Source organism: Trichomonas vaginalis, chromosome IV, assembly GCF_026262505.1.
Source record: "Trichomonas vaginalis G3 chromosome IV, whole genome shotgun sequence".
NCBI classification, from domain to species: domain Eukaryota; phylum Parabasalia; order Trichomonadida; family Trichomonadidae; genus Trichomonas; species Trichomonas vaginalis.
The window spans coordinates 13,754,148-13,774,962 of NC_067206.1; the positions used below are offsets into that span (position 1 = coordinate 13,754,148).

At 36.0% G+C, this 20,815-nt stretch overlaps 9 protein-coding genes and 5 pseudogenes across 14 annotated transcripts, besides 7 other annotated features; 3 read left to right on the forward strand and 11 right to left on the reverse strand.

The window, feature by feature from the left end:
• Positions 1–10,196: part of a mobile genetic element that runs on past the window's edge.
• Positions 275–1,510, reverse strand: TVAGG3_0086830 (uncharacterized protein; the record flags this gene model as incomplete). Its single annotated transcript, XM_001293760.2, has 1 exon — positions 275–1,510. The coding sequence occupies one exon, from the start codon at positions 1,508–1,510 to the stop codon at positions 275–277; it is 1,236 nt and encodes a 411-aa protein (XP_001293761.2).
• Positions 3,257–4,865, reverse strand: TVAGG3_0086840 (annotated as a pseudogene). The gene has a single exon. A coding segment is annotated over exon 1 (1,609 nt).
• Positions 6,496–7,503, reverse strand: TVAGG3_0086850 (annotated as a pseudogene). The gene has a single exon. A coding segment is annotated over exon 1 (1,008 nt).
• On the forward strand, positions 8,552–10,081 carry TVAGG3_0086860 (attachment subunit-related family; the record flags this gene model as incomplete). Its single annotated transcript, XM_001297463.1, has 1 exon — positions 8,552–10,081. One exon carries the CDS (start codon positions 8,552–8,554, stop codon positions 10,079–10,081), a length of 1,530 nt encoding a protein of 509 aa, XP_001297464.1.
• Positions 10,094–10,196: a terminal%2Cinverted (terminal inverted repeat of Maverick-3 transposon ID:TVAGG3_0086660).
• Positions 10,197–10,203: 7 nt separating this feature from the next.
• Positions 10,204–11,967: a mobile genetic element.
• Positions 11,404–11,654, reverse strand: TVAGG3_0086880 (annotated as a pseudogene). Its single transcript has one exon. A coding segment is annotated over exon 1 (251 nt).
• Positions 11,940–11,967: a terminal%2Cinverted (terminal inverted repeat of MuDR-2/MuDR-2B_TvMULE3 transposon ID:TVAGG3_0086870).
• A 37-nt stretch (positions 11,968–12,004) lies between these two features.
• On the forward strand, positions 12,005–12,418 carry TVAGG3_0086890 (HNH endonuclease family; the record flags this gene model as incomplete). Its single annotated transcript, XM_051222307.1, has 1 exon — positions 12,005–12,418. A coding segment is annotated over one exon (414 nt), but the record flags the coding sequence as incomplete, so codon positions are not given.
• A 48-nt stretch (positions 12,419–12,466) lies between these two features.
• On the reverse strand, positions 12,467–12,724 carry TVAGG3_0086900 (uncharacterized protein; the record flags this gene model as incomplete). The annotated part of the gene is made up of 1 exon (XM_001291607.1): positions 12,467–12,724. The coding sequence occupies one exon, from the start codon at positions 12,722–12,724 to the stop codon at positions 12,467–12,469; it is 258 nt and encodes an 85-aa protein (XP_001291608.1).
• A 1,087-nt stretch (positions 12,725–13,811) lies between these two features.
• Positions 13,812–16,700: a mobile genetic element.
• TVAGG3_0086920 (phage tail repeat-like family) lies at positions 14,939–15,523 on the reverse strand (the record flags this gene model as incomplete). Its single annotated transcript, XM_051222308.1, has 1 exon — positions 14,939–15,523. The coding sequence occupies one exon, from the start codon at positions 15,521–15,523 to the stop codon at positions 14,939–14,941; it is 585 nt and encodes a 194-aa protein (XP_051107294.1).
• On the reverse strand, positions 15,543–15,707 carry TVAGG3_0086930 (uncharacterized protein; the record flags this gene model as incomplete). The annotated part of the gene is made up of 1 exon (XM_001297464.1): positions 15,543–15,707. The coding sequence occupies one exon, from the start codon at positions 15,705–15,707 to the stop codon at positions 15,543–15,545; it is 165 nt and encodes a 54-aa protein (XP_001297465.1).
• TVAGG3_0086940 (uncharacterized protein) lies at positions 15,727–16,128 on the reverse strand (the record flags this gene model as incomplete). Its single annotated transcript, XM_051222309.1, has 1 exon — positions 15,727–16,128. The coding sequence occupies one exon, from the start codon at positions 16,126–16,128 to the stop codon at positions 15,727–15,729; it is 402 nt and encodes a 133-aa protein (XP_051107295.1).
• A 118-nt stretch (positions 16,701–16,818) lies between the features above and the next one.
• Positions 16,819–17,386: a terminal%2Cinverted (terminal inverted repeat of Maverick-1C transposon ID:TVAGG3_0086950).
• Positions 16,819–20,815: part of a mobile genetic element that runs on past the window's edge.
• On the reverse strand, positions 17,387–17,623 carry TVAGG3_0086960 (uncharacterized protein; the record flags this gene model as incomplete). The annotated part of the gene is made up of 1 exon (XM_001297465.1): positions 17,387–17,623. One exon carries the CDS (start codon positions 17,621–17,623, stop codon positions 17,387–17,389), a length of 237 nt encoding a protein of 78 aa, XP_001297466.1.
• On the reverse strand, positions 18,481–18,641 carry TVAGG3_0086970 (annotated as a pseudogene). Its single transcript has one exon. A coding segment is annotated over exon 1 (161 nt).
• On the reverse strand, positions 19,760–19,873 carry TVAGG3_0086980 (uncharacterized protein; the record flags this gene model as incomplete). Its single annotated transcript, XM_051222310.1, has 1 exon — positions 19,760–19,873. A coding segment is annotated over one exon (114 nt), but the record flags the coding sequence as incomplete, so codon positions are not given.
• TVAGG3_0086990 lies at positions 20,238–20,583 on the forward strand (annotated as a pseudogene). Its single transcript has one exon. A coding segment is annotated over exon 1 (346 nt).

Sequence of the window (20,815 nt, forward strand, 5' to 3'; positions counted from 1 at the left end):
TTGGTCTTATATCGTTTTCATGACAATATTTTCTATATTCTTCATATAAAGCCTTTTTTTCATACATTTCATAAGGACAATCTAACCAGAATAGCGCATATCCGTTATTTTGCTCCCATCCGCTTAAAACTCTTTTTGTCTCTTTGTTTCTGACTTCAAATGACTCACAACAGTGAATTTCATATTTCTCATCTAACAAACAAGTTTCCCAACGGTCTTCTCCAACAAACTCAGCGTACATTTCAAATAAAATAAAAAAATATTTTTTTTAAATTTACTCAGAAAAATTTTTCTTTGTATATACGCCGTTCTGTACATCCAAAAGATTTTTGACATTTGCCAAGAATGTTCGTTTAGACGCTGCCATATAACCATACTCTTGACAATACTGTTTATATTCATCGTACAATGACCTTTCATCTAATGACACAAAGTCAGTTTCATCTATAAACAGTTCATATACACTCTTGTTTGCTTCTAACAATGTTTGTCTTTCTTCGGTATGTGGAATTTGTCTTGGATTGAACTTTGAAATATCTAATGTCATGAAATATGAGAACAAGTGGTTGTAAAAGTTAGGTGTCAAAGTTTCTGCTAAGTCGTCAAAATATTCTGTATCTTGCATATGAGAATCTGACGTTCTGACAACTACATATCTTCTGTCAGAACTTTCTAACTTCATCGGAACAACATTGTTTGAAACCATAACGAAGTTTGCAACATTTTCACAAACTCTTTGGTCTTTATACTTTCTTTCAACAACTCCAACTTTGTCTGTTATAAGACTCTTCAAAGCATCTGAGTTCAAAACTTTTGTTGTATCTATACTTTGAAGTTCGTTACATACTATAAGTTTCATATTCTCTATTGAAGAGTTAAATTTACCGCAGATGTTTTCTAAGTTTGTCATATTCGGATTCGAATAGCCCTCTAACAGTTTGCATAAGATATCTGTAAAGAAAGTGTTCTTACCAGTTCCTTGTTTTCCAATTATGATGAGAGCAGTTTCATTTTTAGCACTTGGATGTTGTAAGATGTTTGCAAACCAACATAAGATATACTCATAGACTCTTTCGTTTCCATTGCATATAATTTCTTTGACATGGTCTAACCAAGCTTCTATAACATTTTCTTTCCATTCTACTTGTTCGTATTTATATCCAGTGAAGATAGAATAGAAGTTTGGAGAAGGTGTATAGAACTTTATACCTCGAACTGAAAAATCTTCTAACTTTGACAATAAGATATCCCAAGCATCTAACATCTTCATTCCAACTTGTACAACTTTTATTTTCTTAAGTTTCTGTCTACATTCTTGTTCTGAAACTATTGTTGCTCTTGGTTTGTTAAAGACAACATCCCATTCTTTCATGACATAACATTCTGGGGCAGAGTCGACATAAATGACTAAACGTTTCAAATTCTCGACTGCTTTGTTATAGTCTCTAAATGGACACATATTTCTGAATGCTTGGAAGTCATAAAAATCTGAAACATCTATTCTGTACATTTTTTATAAAAATAAAAAAAATAATATTTTTTATTCTTGACTTTGTTGTTGCATTTGTTGCATTTGTTGTTCTTGAGCTATTTGTTGTTGAAGTTGTTCTTGTAAATACAATACTTTCACCAGTTGCATCTTCCAATTCGAAACTTTCTGCCGTCATTGACAAATACATAGGACATAAAAGTTTTACAGGAACAAAGTTTGCGTCAACTAAGGTTAAGTTTATGTTTGCTAAAGTGTTTGAGTTCACTAAAGCTGAAAAACTCTGCATTCGAATGAACAATAGGCAAACCAGCAGAGAAAGTGTTGTTTATACGCATGAGTATCTTTTGGTCATAGTAGTTTCTGTCGACATTCGAATAGCACTTTGAACCTAAGTTTGAAACAATATATAAGATTGGTGTGCTTAATGTCAATGGAATAGACATTCCTTGTATGACACCTTTTCCTGTTATAGGAAACTGTTGGTAGTAAAAACCAGAAATAAGTTTTGTATTATAGCTCATATCGTTTATAGTAAACTCAGTCGGACATCCAAACATAATGAAACCTGCTCTAGTTGCAGCACATGTTACATCCGTCCTTAAAGTATTAAATAAGTCAACAAAACCTGTTGGTGGTATATCTGAGTAAGTATCTTCAAGAAGTATTTTTTTACCATTCACAACAACAAAGTCTTCTGGTGTCAAAAGAGCAAAACAGGCTTTAGTCGTCATCGTGTTTAAAGTTAGTTTACAATATCGTCCTTGAGGACTTTGTAAGTTTGTTGTTATAGAATTATATGACTCAGGGTTTTTAGTCGTAATAGTATAAACCACTATTCTTCTGCCATTTACTTAGCAACTAAATTTTAATGAAATGTTGTGGTCGTCAAATATTTTTATGACGTCTGGGAAACTATATTTTAAGTTCAACGTTTCACCTCCTTTCATAACGTATATCTTGTCAATGACATTATATGAAACACCACAGCAACTAACGTCGGTTCTATTTCTTTGATGTTATATCGTCTGCCTCTGTCAAAAGTTTCAATAGTTCTTTCAAAACTTCATGAGGTGCAATGACATATGAGTTCACTTTTACAGGGTTGTGTTCGACCAAGTTTAACATTATACCTAAAGCTTGACAAATCTTCTCCTGAGTTTTAAGTTTGTCTTTAAGTTGTTGGTAGTCGTTTCGAATATCTGCAACAGAACTTAAGTCTCTGCTAACTTCAGGGTATGTTGGTTGTTCTTTTACAGGAACTATTGTTATACCATCTTCGTCTTCGTATGGTTTCCCCACTTCAACATCTCTTTCTTTGACATTGACAACAACACTTTGACTGTTTGTTTGAGTTGGTGAATTTAACTTCACATCTGCCATCGCCATTAAACCTTTTGAAACACTTTACGCTTCTATTTTTCGGAAATGAACATTTTACTTAGAATAAAAAAGATGGACGTATTTGATATCTCTTCGAATTGAAGCAGAACAAAGTTTACACACACAACAATACAAGTTCATTGATAGAATAGTTCTTTATACAAACAATGGAAAATGTTATAGAATAGCAATATTTGCTGAACCAAAATATTTTCATAAAGAAAAGAAAGTTGGTATAACTGAAATGGTGAAAGTTCTTGAAGCAGACAAAAATATAACAACAAAAACTGACCGATATTTCTAAAGGAAAGTTTTTAATACAATACTATGTCAAAACTGGCGTACTGTCAATATTTGACGGAGAGAAGTCAGTTCAAGAACAACTTACTGACCTGCTGCCAAAAATCTGCTCGATGGAAGCTGTCGTTATGCCAATCTGAGGAGCCCCAGCAGGTTTCATCGAACGAATCTTCAAAAGAGCATCTTCGTGAAAAGTGCTATTGGTTTTGTAAACTTCTTTGCTCTCAGTTCATCTGGACCGTCTCTGTCACCAGTATATTGTATTTGTACAGTACCAACAGTTGAAATACCACCCATAAAGTCTTCTGAGTCAGCAAATGGAATGGCCAAGCCAAAAGTTTGAACGGTCTCCATTTGTATATTGAGTTTTTTGACCTCCTGTATGAGTCCATACTTTCACATATGGCATAATAGAACTTTGCATTTCAGGGTTAATGGTTGTTGTGAAGTTGTTGTTAAAGTTCATAGCATCTAATGTCAAGTTGTATGACCTCATATCCTCAACTGTAGAATATTCTTCTCTTGGATAGTATTTGCCATCTATGTTTATATGGTATTTAATACCAGGGTTGTAGAAGCAAGAATAGTCATTTATAGTTCGTCTGAACAGTACAAACATAGTATCTGCATGTTTCATTGCAGTTGTTAAAGCAATATCTGTTCTTGCACCTGGGTCAGCACTTTGGTTTCCAACTTCACCTGCAAAGTCTTTGACAGATATTTGGTGTATAGGGAACATAAGTGGAACTGCAATATATTTGGCAGCTAAAGCATTTGAAATATCTGGGTCCAACATATAGACTGCAAGTCTGCTTTCTATTCTCTTGCATTCAAATTTTTCGCAATGTGAACTTAACTGGGTCCCAAGCATCTCCAGCAGCATTGAAATAATAGTTTACTTCAGTGTTGAGGTTTGAGAAACCAAAGTCTAAGTCAACTTTGTTTTTGCAAAAGTCGGCGAATGACATTTTATTTGTTCCACTACTTCTGTAAGAGTGAATGGGTCTTGTGTTGGTGCAATGACTAAGTTATTTTTGCTTGGAGTAAGTTCGATAGAAATTTTTCCTGCCCAGTTTGGCAAGTATCTTAAAAACCTGAAGATGAGGAAAGATGACAAAGGAACTCTAAGTTTCAGTTTTACTTTGGTTACTGCTGCTGCAGTTTGTCCAGAAAGGTTAACATAAACTCCTGGAACGTTAGGGTCAAGTCTTCTTATTTTCTCAATAGTTGCATACTGGTCTGTTTGTTCTCTAGCTTGTGGTTGTACTGAGTTTCTCAAAGCGAACCATTCATAGTTTGCCCATGTTACTGTTTGAACTAAGTCAGAGTTAGAATATATCTTATATCCCATGAAAACTTCTGGAGCATATTGGTATCCGACATAGAAAATTCCATTGCAACCTTTCTTGTCAGACAACTTGGCAGAAGGTTTTATTTCAATGTCTTGTTCCACGTATAAGAAAGAGTTGTCAATAGAAATTATATGAAACCTGTCGCAAGCAATATCTACTGTTGTTGAAGAACCTTCTCCAAACTCACCTACGTTTCCATAAGAAACAGCAGTTGTATATTCGTAAGTTCCAGGAACTATTTCTGACCTTCTAATGGCATTGTCGCATTCGTTATACCATTCGGAAACATTTCCATTCATAGCATCCAAAACTGTTGGCGTTATATTCTGAGCGGCGTACATTTCATATGAGTAAAAATATAGAATAGTTGGATTTATATGTCATAATAGAACCCACGTGGACCAAGCTTTACTTTCTTCCTGACTGAGTTTTTAACTCTTCTTTTTCCTTCATTGCCCTCTGCTTGAAGTTGTTGCATCTTTGCATTATGTTCATCTAGTATGTTGCAAATTTCCCATGTCCTTTTTGCCTTTTGGCTCTGGTCGCCCATCTCAGGTAACCTATATCCTAGAAAGAGTTTGTCATAGTTGTATTTGAGTCTTCGCGTATTGTTTGCATGACTCTTTCCTGAGTTTCCGGTTCAAGCTCTTCAAACAGTGCCTGTCCATATGGAATAAGCTCGTTTCCAAATATATGTTTTTGTAGCCATTCTGGTTTTCTTTCCATGTTACCAACTATATCTTTTGTGAATGGGAAAGCTTTTACCCAATCTTTCAGTCTTGCGTCGTTTATTTCTGTAGTTGGTTTTATTTTGTCAAGGAACATGTTTTTCAATACTAACATTTCATTTGGTACTGTCCATTTGAGTTTTCTTAAATATTCATCCCTTCTCATTCATTGTCTGCAAAGTAAGTTTTTATGACATTTTGTAAACTTTCGTTTGCAAGGTCATGTACAATAGGTTCTCTTCCTTCTCCTCCCTAACTTTCTTTCTAAACTCTTCACCAAATATACCATCTCTATGGTTCTGTGTAGTTCTTTGAGATAAATGTTTAGAACGTCAGGTGTTATATTTCCATCAGCCATGTTCATTTCATACTGGTCCAAAATATCTGCATGTTTCATATCTTTCAATGGCATTAAAGCCGCGCTGAAAATACCAGCTATATCTGGTTCACCATTGACTTCCATTGCGTCTACAACTTCTTGGAATTGTGGTTGTAAGTTTATGAACCACCTATCCGGATTAGCTTTATGACCCCATCTCATTGTAGTTCCATCGTCTGCAGAAACAAAAGTAGGTTTGTTTCCATCTTGGTTAGGTTCTGAATGAACTTTAAACAATGTTTCATTTCTATATGTTTTCTTGAAATTTAACCTTTTATTTCACCGAGTTCATCCGAAGATTGAACGTTAAATGCTCGTAAGTAAAAAGGGTTGTTGTATTTGTGTACATTTTTTTTCAGTTCTTCCATTCTATGCTGATATTTTCATCTGGTGTTGGAGTCTTTTGTATGTCGGCAAACATTTTTCGATATTCTTCTACTATGTCAGCCGAATTTTTTTTAGACTCTTGGAAATATTCCATATTCTCCGCATACTCTTGTTGAGGGTCAAGATTTTTCGGCTGTTCCAAATCTTCATCTAGTTCTGTGAAGTTAGTTTCCAAAGGAGTGACTTGTTCGTTTCCTTCAGGCTCTTCTAGCTGTTGTTGCTGAACTATTTCTTCCATGTCTGGTTGTATCTGAACTTCTTCCTGTGGAGTTTCTTGTACCTCATCTGCTGGCATTTCATATATTCCGAGACCGTTTTCAACAATTTCCCTATCTACGTCATCCGCATTCATAAGCTTTTGTTCTTTCGTTCCGTCTCTATTTTTTACGCGTTTCATGACGAAAGTTGAATTGTCATTTAGCTCTGACATCAAATATCTCGGAGTAAATTCATCCATGTCATTTGGATGATATGCTATTAAATCATATCCCTTAGCGAGCTTGTATTTTCCAGGTTTGAGATTATATCCGTTTTGGTGCTGAGCCATAAAGCTAAATAGGTTCGGGTCAGTATTTCCATCCTTGAACTTTCCAATAGCTTCTTTATATCTGTCACTAAAGTCAACAGTATCTGGGAAACCACACTCTTCTTTAAGCATTTTTAAGAATTCTTGGTTTCCTTGTTCTCTACTTCTTTTATGTCCTTGCTCTGTTTGTGCAGGGTTTTGAACTGTTAGTTGCTGTGCTGGTTGTTGTGCTGGTTGTGGAGGTGGTTGTTGTGCTGGTTGTTGTGTTGGTTTTGGTGCATGCCTGTGTCTGTGTCCATGTGACGATGTAAATGTTCTAGGTAGTCCTGGTGCAGGTGCTTCTCTTGGAGGGTTTGGTGGTATATAAGTTCCACCAGCTGGCACATATGTTCCATCTGCAGCGTAATGTCCTACCTGACTTTTCGTTTTTAAGAAAGCATTTACTAGGTCTGTTTTGGTCTGTTGTAACTCTTTTTCTTGACTTTTCACAACAGTTGCTCTAACGGCGTCATAGGCACTTTGAACTGCCTGTCTCGTTGCTGCATCTGTTATTTTCGTCATATTTTGTGCTACTTCTTTTAACTCTTTGTCGAAACCTTCAGACTTCAGTTTCTTTCCAGATGAGAAGTCGTTCACTTGTTTCACCTTACTATGAAGAGCTTCGAAGGCGTTCTTAAAGTCAGCATTTGTTAAAGCTTCATTTGAACTATCTTCATCCGCTTGTATTTTTGTCCTTATTGACCCTATGAGTTGGGCTGCTTTAGCGTTGGCTTGGGCATCTAACCAGTCATTGTTAGCTTTTATATATTCTGCGCTTTTCATTGCCTTTTGCATGCCGCGTCGTTATTTTTACTTTCTTGTGCTAAGTTTTCATACTGTACGGTTTGGTTTTGCAACTGTAAAAGTTTTTCTGCCTTTACATTTGCTTCAACTTCTTTTTTATACTCATCGCTATCCATATATGTCTTCAGGGCTTTTTGTTTTATTTCTTCATCTTTCAGTATTTTATATTGAGTAGTATGGTTTTTCAAATTTATGACATCTTGTTCCATTTTTGCTACTTCTGTTGCTTTTTCTGACACTTTTTTTGCATATTCCTCTGTACTTAGTTCTTTCAGTTGTTCTTCTTTCTTCTTTTTCTCTACGTTTAACTCATTGAGTTTCTTTGTGTGTCTGTCATATTCTAGTTTCTTTTCGTTTTCACTTATTTGCTTCTGTATGTCTATGTTTGACTTTTTGACATCTGTTATTTGATTTTTGAGTGAACTCAAATTCATTTGACTTTGAGGGTTATAGGCTGTTCCGTCTGCAGCTCCACCATAGCCTGCCATTTTCGCTAAAAGTGCCGCTCTTAAACCTCCACTCTGTGCACCAACAACTCGGTTTAAAAGCATAGGATTGCTTGACATTTGTTGCAACATAGTGGGGTCATTCAGCATTTGTTGTTGCAACTGTTGTTGTGGTGTTAGTTTTACTATTGGATGTTTCAATGCTCTCTTCCTCTTACGTATATTCTTACGTAGCTTACGTGGCATTTTAAGTGAAGTTAAAAAGCGGTTTTTGACAGATGTTTATATGACACTTTTTGTTCAGCACAAAAAACTACTCGGTCAAAGTGTTGTCAGTTTTGTAAAATAACCGTCCTATCTCATTCTATAAGGGGAAAAAGGCTTCTCAAAGTATACTTCCTTGGAACGCCCGTAACTTTTCCTGTAGCGACGATAGACCCTTACTTGTCAGGACAAAGTTATACTATTTTGAGTGCTCTACAAAAAAGTCAACAGCGACGACTCTCAAAAACCGTTGTGTAAAAAGTTTTACCGTTGGACAAAAAAGTATATATAGAAAACAAAAAACGTTTATAGTTCATTCAATATTTGAGATGGAACGGTTTGCCAACGGAGACTTTTCAATAAAATAAAAAAATAGAGGGGGTTACCGTTGACAAAACCGTTTATTTCAAACTTTTCTATGAGTAGTCCGAAAAAAACAGTTCATTTTTGTCTAATGGAAGACCACAGTAGTAGCATGACTGACAATTCTTTACAAAAGCTCTTTAAAGGTCAAACACTTATATCTTCATACTTTACTAGTATGTCCAAAGAGGTTACACAGGTTTCAGTCCAATCAGACTCCAATCAGACACAAATTGAAGCTCAAATTCAACCAAAAGAAACTGCCGAAGTCGAACAAACTACAGAAGCTCAAGTTGTTTCAGTCCAATCAGACTCCAATCAGACACAAATTGAAGCTCAAATTCAACCAAAAGAAACTGCCGAAGTCGAACAAACTACAGAAGCTCAAGTTGTTTCAGTCCAATCAGACTCCAATCAGACACAAATTGAAGCTCAAATTCAACCAAAAGAAACTGCCGAAGTCGAACAAACTACAGAAGCTCAAGTTGTTTCAGTCCAATCAGACTCCAATCAGACACAAATTGAAGCTCAAATTCAACCAAAAGAAACTGCCGAAGTCGAACAAACTACAGAAGCTCAAGTTGTTTCAGTCCAATCAGACTCCAATCAGACACAAATTGAAGCTCAAATTCAACCAAAAGAAACTGCCGAAGTCGAACAAACTACAGAAGCTCAAGTTGTTTCAGTCCAATCAGACTCCAATCAGACACAAATTGAAGCTCAAATTCAACCAAAAGAAACTGCCGAAGTCGAACAAACTACAGAAGCTCAAGTTGTTTCAGTCCAATCAGACTCCAATCAGACACAAATTGAAGCTCAAATTCAACTAAAAACTTACACTCCTACAGAACCAGAAGGTGTCTTCTCATTCTCAACAACAGAAGCAAGATATAGAAGACTCATTGCAGATTATCCAAACAATTTGTCCTTAACAGACAACAATGACTATGATAGATATTTCAAAAGTATAATAAAACCAGTCGAAACATTAGAAAACAAAGTTCAAAACCCGACAGTAATGGTTGACTTTTTCTTGTCGAATTTGCCTTATGTTTCAACTATGATATCTCTTCAAGCAATTGACGAATTCATTCTTTGCTGTGAACCAAACTTAAGAGAACAGCTATATGAAACACTCAAAGACTTTCGCCCTTATCCTTTAACTTACAATTGGAAAGAAGATGAAAACAAACACGGTTCTTTCTCCTGGAATCTTTCCATTGTTGCTCCAGCTGGTGTAGCTGCACATCCATTCGAAATATATCCAAAATTGCATTACGAAAACAATATGCATATTATAACAACAGCCGCTTTAGATATTATTGAACGGATACCAGATGGAGAAGAAGTTTCAATAATATCTGTTCAAGCAAACCGAGTTGCAATGCCACTTACAGTATGCAAATTCACTCACTCAAGCAGACAATTCTATCAAAATCTTGAGTTCGTTTTTACTGGCACAGCCAAAATGCTTCTCAAAAAACCAGAACAAACCAAAATAACCATCTTCTTATCTGGTTATTGTGAAGATGAAGACAATTCGGACGAAGAAGAAGAGGAGGAGGAAACAAGCGAAGACTCAGACGATATCCAGTTCATTTCCATCCGTAAAAAACATTAAAGCAAACATTTCTGAATAAAAACCTCATTTTATACTAAACATCTTCGGGGCTAGAGGGCACGAAGTGCCTGGAAGCCCCAATACCTTTTTTTTTTTTTTTTTTTTTTTTTTTTTTTTTTTTTTTTCTAACATATACGTATCTAACAATTCATTTGGAATTTCAAACGATCTTAAATATGTAATTGAATTTTGTATCTTCTCATTTATTTGAGAAAGTTTTTCTTCAGCATTTTCCAATAAAAATCTTAATGGATTCAAATTGGCTTCTTGATTCTGAACAAAATTTAATACTTGGTATAAACGTGATTGAACTTCTCTTTTCAATTTTGTTTTATAATCTGTCAATCGAGGCTCGCGAATTCTAATTGAAGGAATAAAACCTGTTTGAAGTAAATCGTTTTTAATACGATAAAAGTAATTGGGTGCAACTTCTTCTAAAAGATTTTTGACAAAAACATCAATTCTTTGATTTTTAACGCAGCCAAAATCGTGATATTTTATCTTTTTAAATAAAGATTCAGAAACGTTATTCACAACGGTTAATTCATTTGGTCTGGCAGCGGCTATCCACATCATAGCCAACAATTCCTTATACAAAATTCAAAAACTTGGGTGCAATCAGAACTGATTGCACCCAAGTTTTTGAACTTTCTTGAGGGAATTAAAGGGTGAGAGATTTATAGTCTATCTATATATCTCCCACCCTCTAATTCCCTCCCTGACAGCGGGAAACTTTGTCTGAATGTTAAACTATTCAGACAAAGTTTCCCACTGTTTGCGAAGGAATTGTTGGCTATGATGTACTGATTCATGATCAGTACATCATAGCCAACAATTCCTTATATAAAGTTCAAAAACTTGGGTGCAATCAGAACTGATTGCACCCAAGTTTTTGAACTTTCTTGAGGGAATGGAAGAGTAAGAGGTATACATTATGAATATATACCTCTTACCCTTCCATTCCCTCTCTGACAGCGGGAAACTTTGTCTGAATGTTAAACTATTCAGACAAAGTTTTCCGCTGTCAGCGAAAGGATTGTTCCATCTGGTGCATAAAGTGTGAATCTATGCACCAAATGGAGCAAGTCCCTCGCGAAATTGCCAAAACTTGCGTCGCATTTCAAAGATTGCGACCCAAATTTTGGCGATTTCTAGTAGAGATGGAGTATTTTGAGTCACTGACCTATATGCAGTGGCTCAAAGGGCTCCATCTCTACTTTGAAGCAAGGAAACTTTCCTCGAAATTTTGATAATTTGAAGAAAGTTTTCAAGCAATTAACAAAGGATTACTCGCTATGAGGTAAAAATTCTAGATTTTCACCTCATAGCGAGAGCTTCCCTTTCATTGCTTGAAAACTTTCCCCAGCTTCAAAATTTGGGAAAGGGCTGTAAAGTCGACTCCGATACCAGCAGGTACCAGAGTATTTAAAAGAGAAGCCCTCGTACGAGTTTCTATGAAGACCTTCTCATTCAAGAAGATCTTAATAGAAAATTGTACGAGGGCATTGGAAACTCGCGTCTGGTACATGTTGGTACCAGAGTGTTTGAGATTTGAAGACTCTGGTACTAACATGTACCAGAATTTATGATGAATTTAAGATGGACCATTATAAAATGGTAGCGGTTTGTTTCAAAAAAATTTAGATGAGATTTGCATAGATATAGATTATATGATTTATACATATGAAAAATAATATATAAAAATATAATTTTGAGATAATTATGTAAATAATATTTTAAATATTTGAATTTGAGGTATAATTTTATAGTAAAATATATTATAAAGAGTATTTATATAAATATTGTAAAATAATATAAGTAATAAAAATTGAGACCCCTCCCTGTTTTTGATGTTTTGTCACTTTTTCGGTAATTCTTATTGTTTCGAACCGAGACCTTGCCAGACTCATCTACCGTTTCTTCGAAGAGATAGACGCCATCTGGAAGGTACTCGGAAAGGACAGAACATGCAACACCGTACTTCGTGAGTACCAAATTGAAGAAGGAATTGTCGAGGAAGAAGAGGAAGAAGAGGAAGAAGAGAAACACGAAGAAATTCCTGAAGCCGCTACATGGGCAACCCTTGTTGCCGATGACGGTTGCGAAATTTCCCAACCCTACCCATACCAAATCTGCAACAAGGAGACAGGCAAGGTTCTTACCCCAGTCCTCAACAACTTGGGACACTTGAACCTTAACCTTCGGAATCGCGGTTCAATCTCCATGGGCAAGCTTGTCGCAATTCAATGGGTTCCAAATCCAGACAAGAAGACGAAGGTCAGACACATTGACGGTGACAAGCTCAACAACCGTAAGGAGAACCTCGAGTGGTTCTAAGAGTAAAAAAAATTATTTTAGGGGGAAACCCCAAGTAAATTTAAGTTTTTATTTTTGGTATTCGTACCAATTTTGGAATGTGAAGACCACATCCCAACCTCTGTACGTGAGTCTTGGGTCCACGTCTAAGACCCTTCTGTAGCAATTCCAAGCCCGAGCAAATTCAATTGTCAACCACTCGTCTCCTCTGTAGTCTTCAATCCATTCTTTGAAGAGACGGTCGAGTTCGGGCTTGGAATATCTCTTGCCTGGGTCCGAGACCAACATTTGGTTGAACTGGACGAAGCGCTCAGGGATGTACGCCATTAAAAAAATGTCACTTTTTTAAAATAAATTTTTTATTTCATGCAATGTTTAACTATTTCACCATCTTCTTTAACGCCCCAGTACTTACGCTTGGAGAGGACATGAACTTCGGTGAAAATTTTGTCCAATTTGAATTGACCCATCTTTTCACCGACCATTCCTATTTCAATGAGTTTGTTATAGCCTTCTTCGTTCGTCATGAGTGCGTCAATGTTCTCATAGTAAACCTTGACTTTGGATTTGACTTCGGAGAAGAATTTGTTGTACTCGTCAAGGACTGCTTTTGCGAACTGAGGGTAAGACCAATGTTCGACAATAGGTTTTAATGTGGTTACTAAGCCACTTTGACCTTGAGTGAATTCGTACTTCAAAACAAAAGGAGAAAACCTTTCAACAAAGTTGTCGACCTTCTCATAATGTTTACTCTTCATCTCTTGAGGTTTCTTAATGGAATATCCCCATGTCGAATTCATAAGCAATTTGAGTGTCATTGCAAGTTTGGGTTTTGAAGCTTTCCTAATATCATACAGTTGTTGTATGACTTTTCCAACTGTATAGTTCCTTCCCGGGAACTCACCATCTTCGTTTGGAATTCCAGTCGGAATATATTGGACAAACCTCATGTATGCAGCGTTAAGGTCGACATAGTATATCTTTTCATCTGAGTCGAACTTGTCGCAACCAATTGGTCCAGTTTGTGGAAATTCAAGTGAGTCTCTTATCTTCTGAGAAACTTCTCCTGTTATCTCATAAACATCGTCAAAGCAACCTGTTTCATATAAAACCTTCTGACCTAACTCAGATGCTCTCCAATACAATTTGACGTCAATTGGATGTCTCAATGGAAGTTTGTTTATAGCATCTTGAAGTTCTTGCAACCTCATTGGAAGTTCTTCTGGTTCAGGTTGGTATCCGAACATACCAACCCTTGTGGAACTGTGTACTTCTTTTGTACTAGAACTTTGTCTGGAACAACTTTTGGTCTTGCTAACAATGAAAAGTTTGTTTCGTCTTTTGGTACAAAAGTTTCTGTCAGCTTGTCATCTGGAATTGGTTCCAACAAACCTTTCTCGAAAAGAATGTTTACAGCTCTGACAATGTTGCACTTACTTTTACCAAAGAATGGGTTTGTAAGACTTTCGTTCAACATGAAGTGGTTGTGGACAATTACAATCTTCAACCATGGTAAGTCTTTGTCAACAACATAGTCGTCATGTGAAGAACCTTTAGCTGTAGGTATGTTGACTCGGATATTGACATTTGCCAACGGTGCAATTTTTGCCAATTGACCTCTGAGAATGTACCTTGTCTTCACACATGACTCAAGATACTTCATCTTCTCATCTGTAACAAGACCAGAGTTCCTGAGACATGTAAGAATACAAGGTTCATTGACAATTGTTTCAATTGAATTGTAAATTCCATACCTTGTCAAGTCAATGTCAGACTTATTTATGAAGGGAAGTATCCAGCATGTTGTCTGACTGCTTGAGGGTTAGGTTGGTACCATTCGAACTTGACACTTGCAATTCCTTCAATTGCATTCAAAATGTCTGAGTCGGAGTCAACCATTTGTTCTCTCTTTGTAGTCTTGAAAGCGTCAAGAAGTTTTGCGGCTGTTTGTTCATTGCCATGTGCATAGTAAATGTGACCATCCAAATCTGTTATGGTCAATCTGAGATTGTGTCCTTTCTTATTTCCGTCTTGAATTGCAGCAAGTACACCCATGAAGCCTTCTTTGTTCTTTCCTTCGTCAAAGTTTACTGTAAAGGTTCGACCAGATGTAATTTTCTTCTAACTTCACGATACTTTTCATATGCATATCTTGTTCTTTCCATGGGAGCATGTGCGTCTTCACTTTTTCCTTTTTTCCTTCTCAAAGGATGCAATTGTTCGTCATGTTTCCAGTAGAATCTGGCAAAGCCGTTGTGTCCTTCAACTTGAGGTTCACTAACATCGAAAGGCATGTCCATAAGACGTTCTTCTTCTAACCTCTCTAGTCTGTTTGGATAATTGGCACGTGCTGTTTCCAAATCCATTTCGTAGCGAAGACCAGACAATTTGTCATAGACTTTTATGGGTCTTCCCTTCCTATATTTAAAATTCTTCGAAACTCTCCAACCATATCTTTGTAACTCTGCTTTTATTCTAGCAGACTTTCTATCCATTCTATATGGGGGCATTTTTATAAAAATTAAAAAAAATATTTTTTCTTTACTTTACATAACCGCCTGCTGCCATAAGTCTTTGACGCCAACCCATACCAGCTAATGAAGGTTGACTTGGTTTAGTTTCCAAACTAAACTTTGGTTTTGGTTTATCTTCAGTTTTTGGTTTTTCTTCTTCTATCGGTTTTTCGTCACTTTTCGGTTCCTCTGACTTTACTTCACTTGCAGGAACAGTTGTGTCGTCAACATCTTCATAAATATCATATGCCATTTGTTTTTGTTTTCCTTTCAACTTTTTGTGTTTGTTGTAAAGTTTAGAATATTTCGACTCTAAGTCAATGAGATGTTCTATAATGAACTGTTGGTCAGTGAAGTAAACTTTTCCATCTGTTGTCTCGAAAGCTCCTTCAGACTTCAATATTTTATTTGTGAGAGTCTGTTTCTTTTTTGAGATACTTGCCGTTCCATTTTTATGAAAAGTGACTTTGTAGTTAGGGTTTGTATTTCCAGACCTGGCACTTTCTATTATTGAATTTTTCTCTTCATCTGTAAGTTCTTTGACAGGTTTTGACAATGGTTCTGAACTTTTTGTTTGTGGTGTCAAATCTACCGTTTCAACTTCTTCGGTCATTTCATCTCAGTAAAAAATTTTAGTTTGGTTTGTTTTCAACTGGTTGTTGTTGTGGAGGTGGGATGGTTCCTTTAATAATATCATTCAGTTTCACATGCTGAGCCTGACTATATGGTATCGGTTTAAATGCTGGAAGCCGACAAATCCATCTTGAACTCATTTGTCTCAATGCTGCATTGTTCATTTCATCTCAATAAAAAATTTTACATTCCCCACGTTTGAGGCGGTTGAGGTTGGTTATTGTTTACCCACTGTTGTGCATGGTTATATCCTCTGTTAAAGAATGTTTCACCTTGGTCCATATAGTATCCTGCTTGGTTATAGTAGTCATTTGCTTTGTTATAATAGTTTCCTGCTTGTCTTCCTACATTGTCCATCCATCCTTGAACTTTTCCTCTTGTTTCAGGATTTGGAATAAGATTTGTTGCATCTCGTGCTACATCCCAACCTTTCTGTACAGTTTGTATAATAGGTTGTGCTTTCTCTTTATGTATACCTAATGTACTCAAAATCTTCCTTCCAATTCCAAATGCACCTCTGGCTATTGTTCCCACTGCGGGTAAAAATCTAGATGCAACTCCTGCTAATGCGCCAAATAAACCCATTTCTTATGGGTTAAAAAATGACGAATCCAAACAAAGACCCCTATGTTTCTAAAGCGACAAAGAAAGCACTCATGATAAAAATCTTTAGTTCAACACCAAATGCTTGGTTTATGGATATCTTGGAAAACATTCCGAGAGTTAGAACAGATGGACTACCATACTGGTTAATATTTGTTGGTCAAAACACAAGATACTGTGAAGCCATACCATTACAGTCCAAAAATATTTTAGATGTGAAAACTGCTTTGACAATATTCGTTGACAAATACCATCCAACAAAACTGACATCTGACTGTGAAAGTTCTTTCAAATCAGATGATATTAAAAACTATCTGCGTTCAAAAAATGTAAACCAATATTTCATTGTCGACCAAAACCATTCTGCTCTTGGTGTCATTGACGGTTGTATAAAAATGTTAAGAGACTTAAACCAACCACAAGGTGGTGAAGCAAATGAAATGTCATATGACGACAAGTATAGACACTTCTCCATGGCAAAGATGAGACAAGTTTTAAATATTTACAATAACCGTAAACAAAAAGGTTTGGGAAACCACTCCCCCGAAGAAATGAAAAACAACCCTGACTTAGAGAAAGACTATATATTTAATAATTTAGTCAGAAGAGACAGTTAGTATGGGTAAGTCGTGTACTGAGGCACTGCGCGCCTCCGTACACCACTTAGCGGTCTTGACACTTTACGAAACCGTTAACGTATATTTTACAACACAAACGACAACACTAGCTTAACCTTAAATATTTACAAAGCCGCCAACCACTTCACCCCACTAGCGAACTCACTAATGAAAAAAATAAACGTTCTCATAAATTTTCTTCTATATCTTCATCGTCAATGTTAACTCTATTGTAGTCATACTTGAAGTCATAAAGTTTCTCAAGTTTTGAAATGCATAGTCTTGTTAACTTACCTTCATCATCATAAGTTTTTATAAAACTACCATGACAATCTTTATACACAGTCAATGTATAATCTACTGGTCTAGGATGAAGTGTAAAGAACATGTTATACTCAGGAAGGAAGAATAAATGTTTAAATGTATGTTTGTTATATTTTTCGATTTGTATGAGTTGCTTTTGTTCTGTCATTTATAAAAAAATAAAATAAAAATAAACTTAAAAATTAATGATAACACCACCCTCACACGTATGAAAACATAGCACAAAAATAAATTTAGGTGAAGTGGTGAGATCTCACCTCTTTTTTCACCTGTTTTTTCACCTTGTTGAATTCATTGCTTTATAACTCTCTTCCTTTCTCCAACTCTTCTAACTTCTTCTTAAGTTCAGCAATGTTGTCCTCATGAAGTTTAATCTTCCTTAATATACCTTCTCTATCTAATGGTTGCTTTATCTTTCTAAACTGAACTCTACCATCCTTCATAGTATGAATGTAAAAACCTTCTGGAATAGTTCCTGATTTAATGTATTCTACCAAAAACTTTTGTTTCATTGCTTCAGTGACTTTATTTGTCATTTCAATCAAATAAAATTTTTAATATTAAATAAAAATAACGTTATTTTTTTCAGTAAGGAAACGCAGGAGTTTTACGATTTATTTGAGGAGTAGGTTCTGGTTTAAATGTTGGAGTCGGTTTAGGAGTTGACTTTTGAACAGGAGTTTGTACTTCCATAGGTTCAGGAGTCATTGAAGGTTTTGCTTGTGAAGGCGTTGGTTTTGGCGAAGGTGTTGGAGTTTGTTTAACTTCAGCTACTTCAGTATTATTTACAACATTTGCTTTATTTCTTTTCAACATCATAACTGCTCCTGCTGTAGCTAGCAAACCTAGTGGGAGACCATATCTTATATAAGGACTTGACCAAATGCTATTTTGACAGGAGCTGGTGGAACACCTAACCTTGGTGAGACTGCTCTTTGCCATTGTGCAGCTCGTAAGAATATTCAATAGGTGCTCCATAATCGTTTGGTAAAGTTTGTTTCATAGATGGTGAAAGTTCACGAGAGCTTGATGAAGAACTCATTTATAAGCTTTAAAAATAAACGTTCATCCTTTATTCCTCACTGTCGTCCGTAGCTAAGTTATAGTCATCTAATCTTATTATGGGATGCCATTAGCACGCACCTGAATGGCAAAGCAACAATCCTCATAAATCCAATAAGTGGCTTTGGTACATTTTCAGTTGCTAGTTCAATAGGTCCTTTAACAGACAATTTGTATGTTATTGGAGCAGTAGATGTTTGACCTTGCTGGAAGCAAAAGTCCACTTCTGTTGGAAAACCACATAAGAAATGTGTGTTGTCATAGCTATCCCATTTATGTTCCACACTACCATCATCCACCAATGACCTCATAACATCTTCATTAAATCCTATCATATCATTGTTTGTATTGCAAGCGTTCGCAACCATTTCATAAAATACAGGTCCATATGATTTTTCGGGTTCTGCAGGCATATTTCCATAAGCTCCCATGGAAAGCTGAAGATATTTAAACTTAGGGTTCTCAAAATTAACATAATAGTTGTCTTTCTTTCTAAATAGTGCCCAAATACTTTTAACATTAATAGGCGTATAAGCTGCTGTAAATGTTGCACTTGAACTATCTGTATTCTTTGAGAATGAACCGTCCATAGGAATCCAATCCATAACTTTAACAGGAAAACATAAAGCCTCGTTTGTATAATGTTCTACAAGTTCTGTATAAATGTTAGGGTCTAAAGAGAATGACTTTGGATGAATGAAACATTCATTAAAATCCATCTTTGTTCGAAATAGTTGCTGGGTTACAGTTGTAATAGTAACTGTTCCACTAGCTTCTACTGCCTTCGTTATCATAGTGAATGGTTCATTCCATGGAACAAATTTATTTGTCGGTGGATTTGAATCTGAAGCAAATGCAACTTTAAGAGTTGGATTGAAAGCAATGATATCATTTACAGATATAGATGTGCATTGTAAGGCGTCGCTACTGAACTTTACTTTAAGCTGAATGTTTCCTGCAAAAGCTGGAATAAATCGAATAGCTTCTAATGGAAGGAATCTTCTAACAGGAATTCTTAAACGAAGCTTAAAATCAAATGATTTTCCTGCTGTAATTGGACCACTAACAATTTGTCCTGTTCTGCATGTTCCCGAATGACTCCATACATCTTCATGTCGAGTCTTTGAGAAAACATCTACTTTCTTTATTTGTTCGGTAGTTTGTGAGTTTGAAGTTATATATGCTTCTTCTCTTGCGTTGTCTTGAGAATATACGATACGACCATTTGCAAGGATTTGATATCCAGCAACTGCATAGAAAGCGTCATCGAAACCAATCCAAAATCCTGGTGGGTTTGTTTTATTGGAACCTGAACCAATTTCTTTATCTACAATAAATTGACCTTCCATTTTATACGTAATGAATGTATTGTAAAGGTCCAACATATTTTCACCAGGAGGTGAGAGATTGAATGTTACCCATGTGTTATCTTTAGCAGTTCCAGGTTGTGATGGAATCTTTGCGTCAGAATATTTTCTATTAGTGTCACCAATTTGAACTGCATTGTCTATGATATCGAAATATGAGCGAATCTGATGAATATGCTCTGCTGGAGTAAATTCGTTTAGCTGTTCGTTCTGCATGTATTTACTTCAGATAAAAATATCTATTTACTTCATTATTCTCACTCTTCTTCTTGGCATTCGTGGTGGAAGTTGTTTCTTGACATTTTCAATGAACTGTACATTCTCTTTTGTCTCAACTTCTTTCACTGGTGGGTCAGGGTTCTTTGACTCGGTTTGTTTTCAATGAAATTCACGAACTTTGCAATAAGCTCTTGGTTCGTTATTGAAAGTACATCTGGCTTCTTTTCTTCTGTTCTTTTGGTGGCTCAGTTTGAATAGAAGGCTTAACATGGGCTTCGTGGACTTCACCCTTGCCATACACCTTAATGTTGTCGCTTTCTGCATTCGCTAATGGAACCTTTCTTTTTCTTACGTATATTTTACCATCTTTACTCTGACTTACGTAATAGAAAGGATGTTGTATTCCTCTTGCGTCATTTAATATAATAGACTCTCGCTCTGATTTTGACAAGCTCATTTTACATCGGTTAAAGTTTTAATTTTGTTTTTTATCTGCAGTCAAATGACTCAGACAAGCCCTACGGACAAGACCCAAGGGGTCATAGATGTTGAAGCATTGAAGAAAGAAATTCGTGAGCAAATTTTATCCGAACTGAAGGAACAAAAACAAGAACAAAAGCCAGAGAGACCAAAGAGAAAACTTAGTGAAAAACAACTTGCTGCATTAGCTGCTGGAAGACAAAAGAACCCACGTTTGCTGGCGAAGAAAGCTAGAGAAGAAGCTGAAGCAAAAGCTAGAGAAGAAGCTGAAGCAAAGAAAGAGTAAATGGTTTATTTTTATCCGAATTAAATGTATAGACAAATACCTTTAACTGTTGCGTTCAGTAGTGAAAACCCTGACGTCAAAATAAAGGGGAACAGAGTAACGTTTAAGTTTCCAACAGACTGGATTGTGAACATAAATGAAGAGAAGTACATTGGCATAACATCTATGTATATAACACGTGCTTTCAGAAAGGTTGACTTTATACTTCAAGTCGAGATAGAAAATGACGAACAGTCTTTAAGCGCCCAAAACATTCACATATACAAATACTTTAAAGACGATACAACATTGTTGCAATGTATGATTTCATTTAA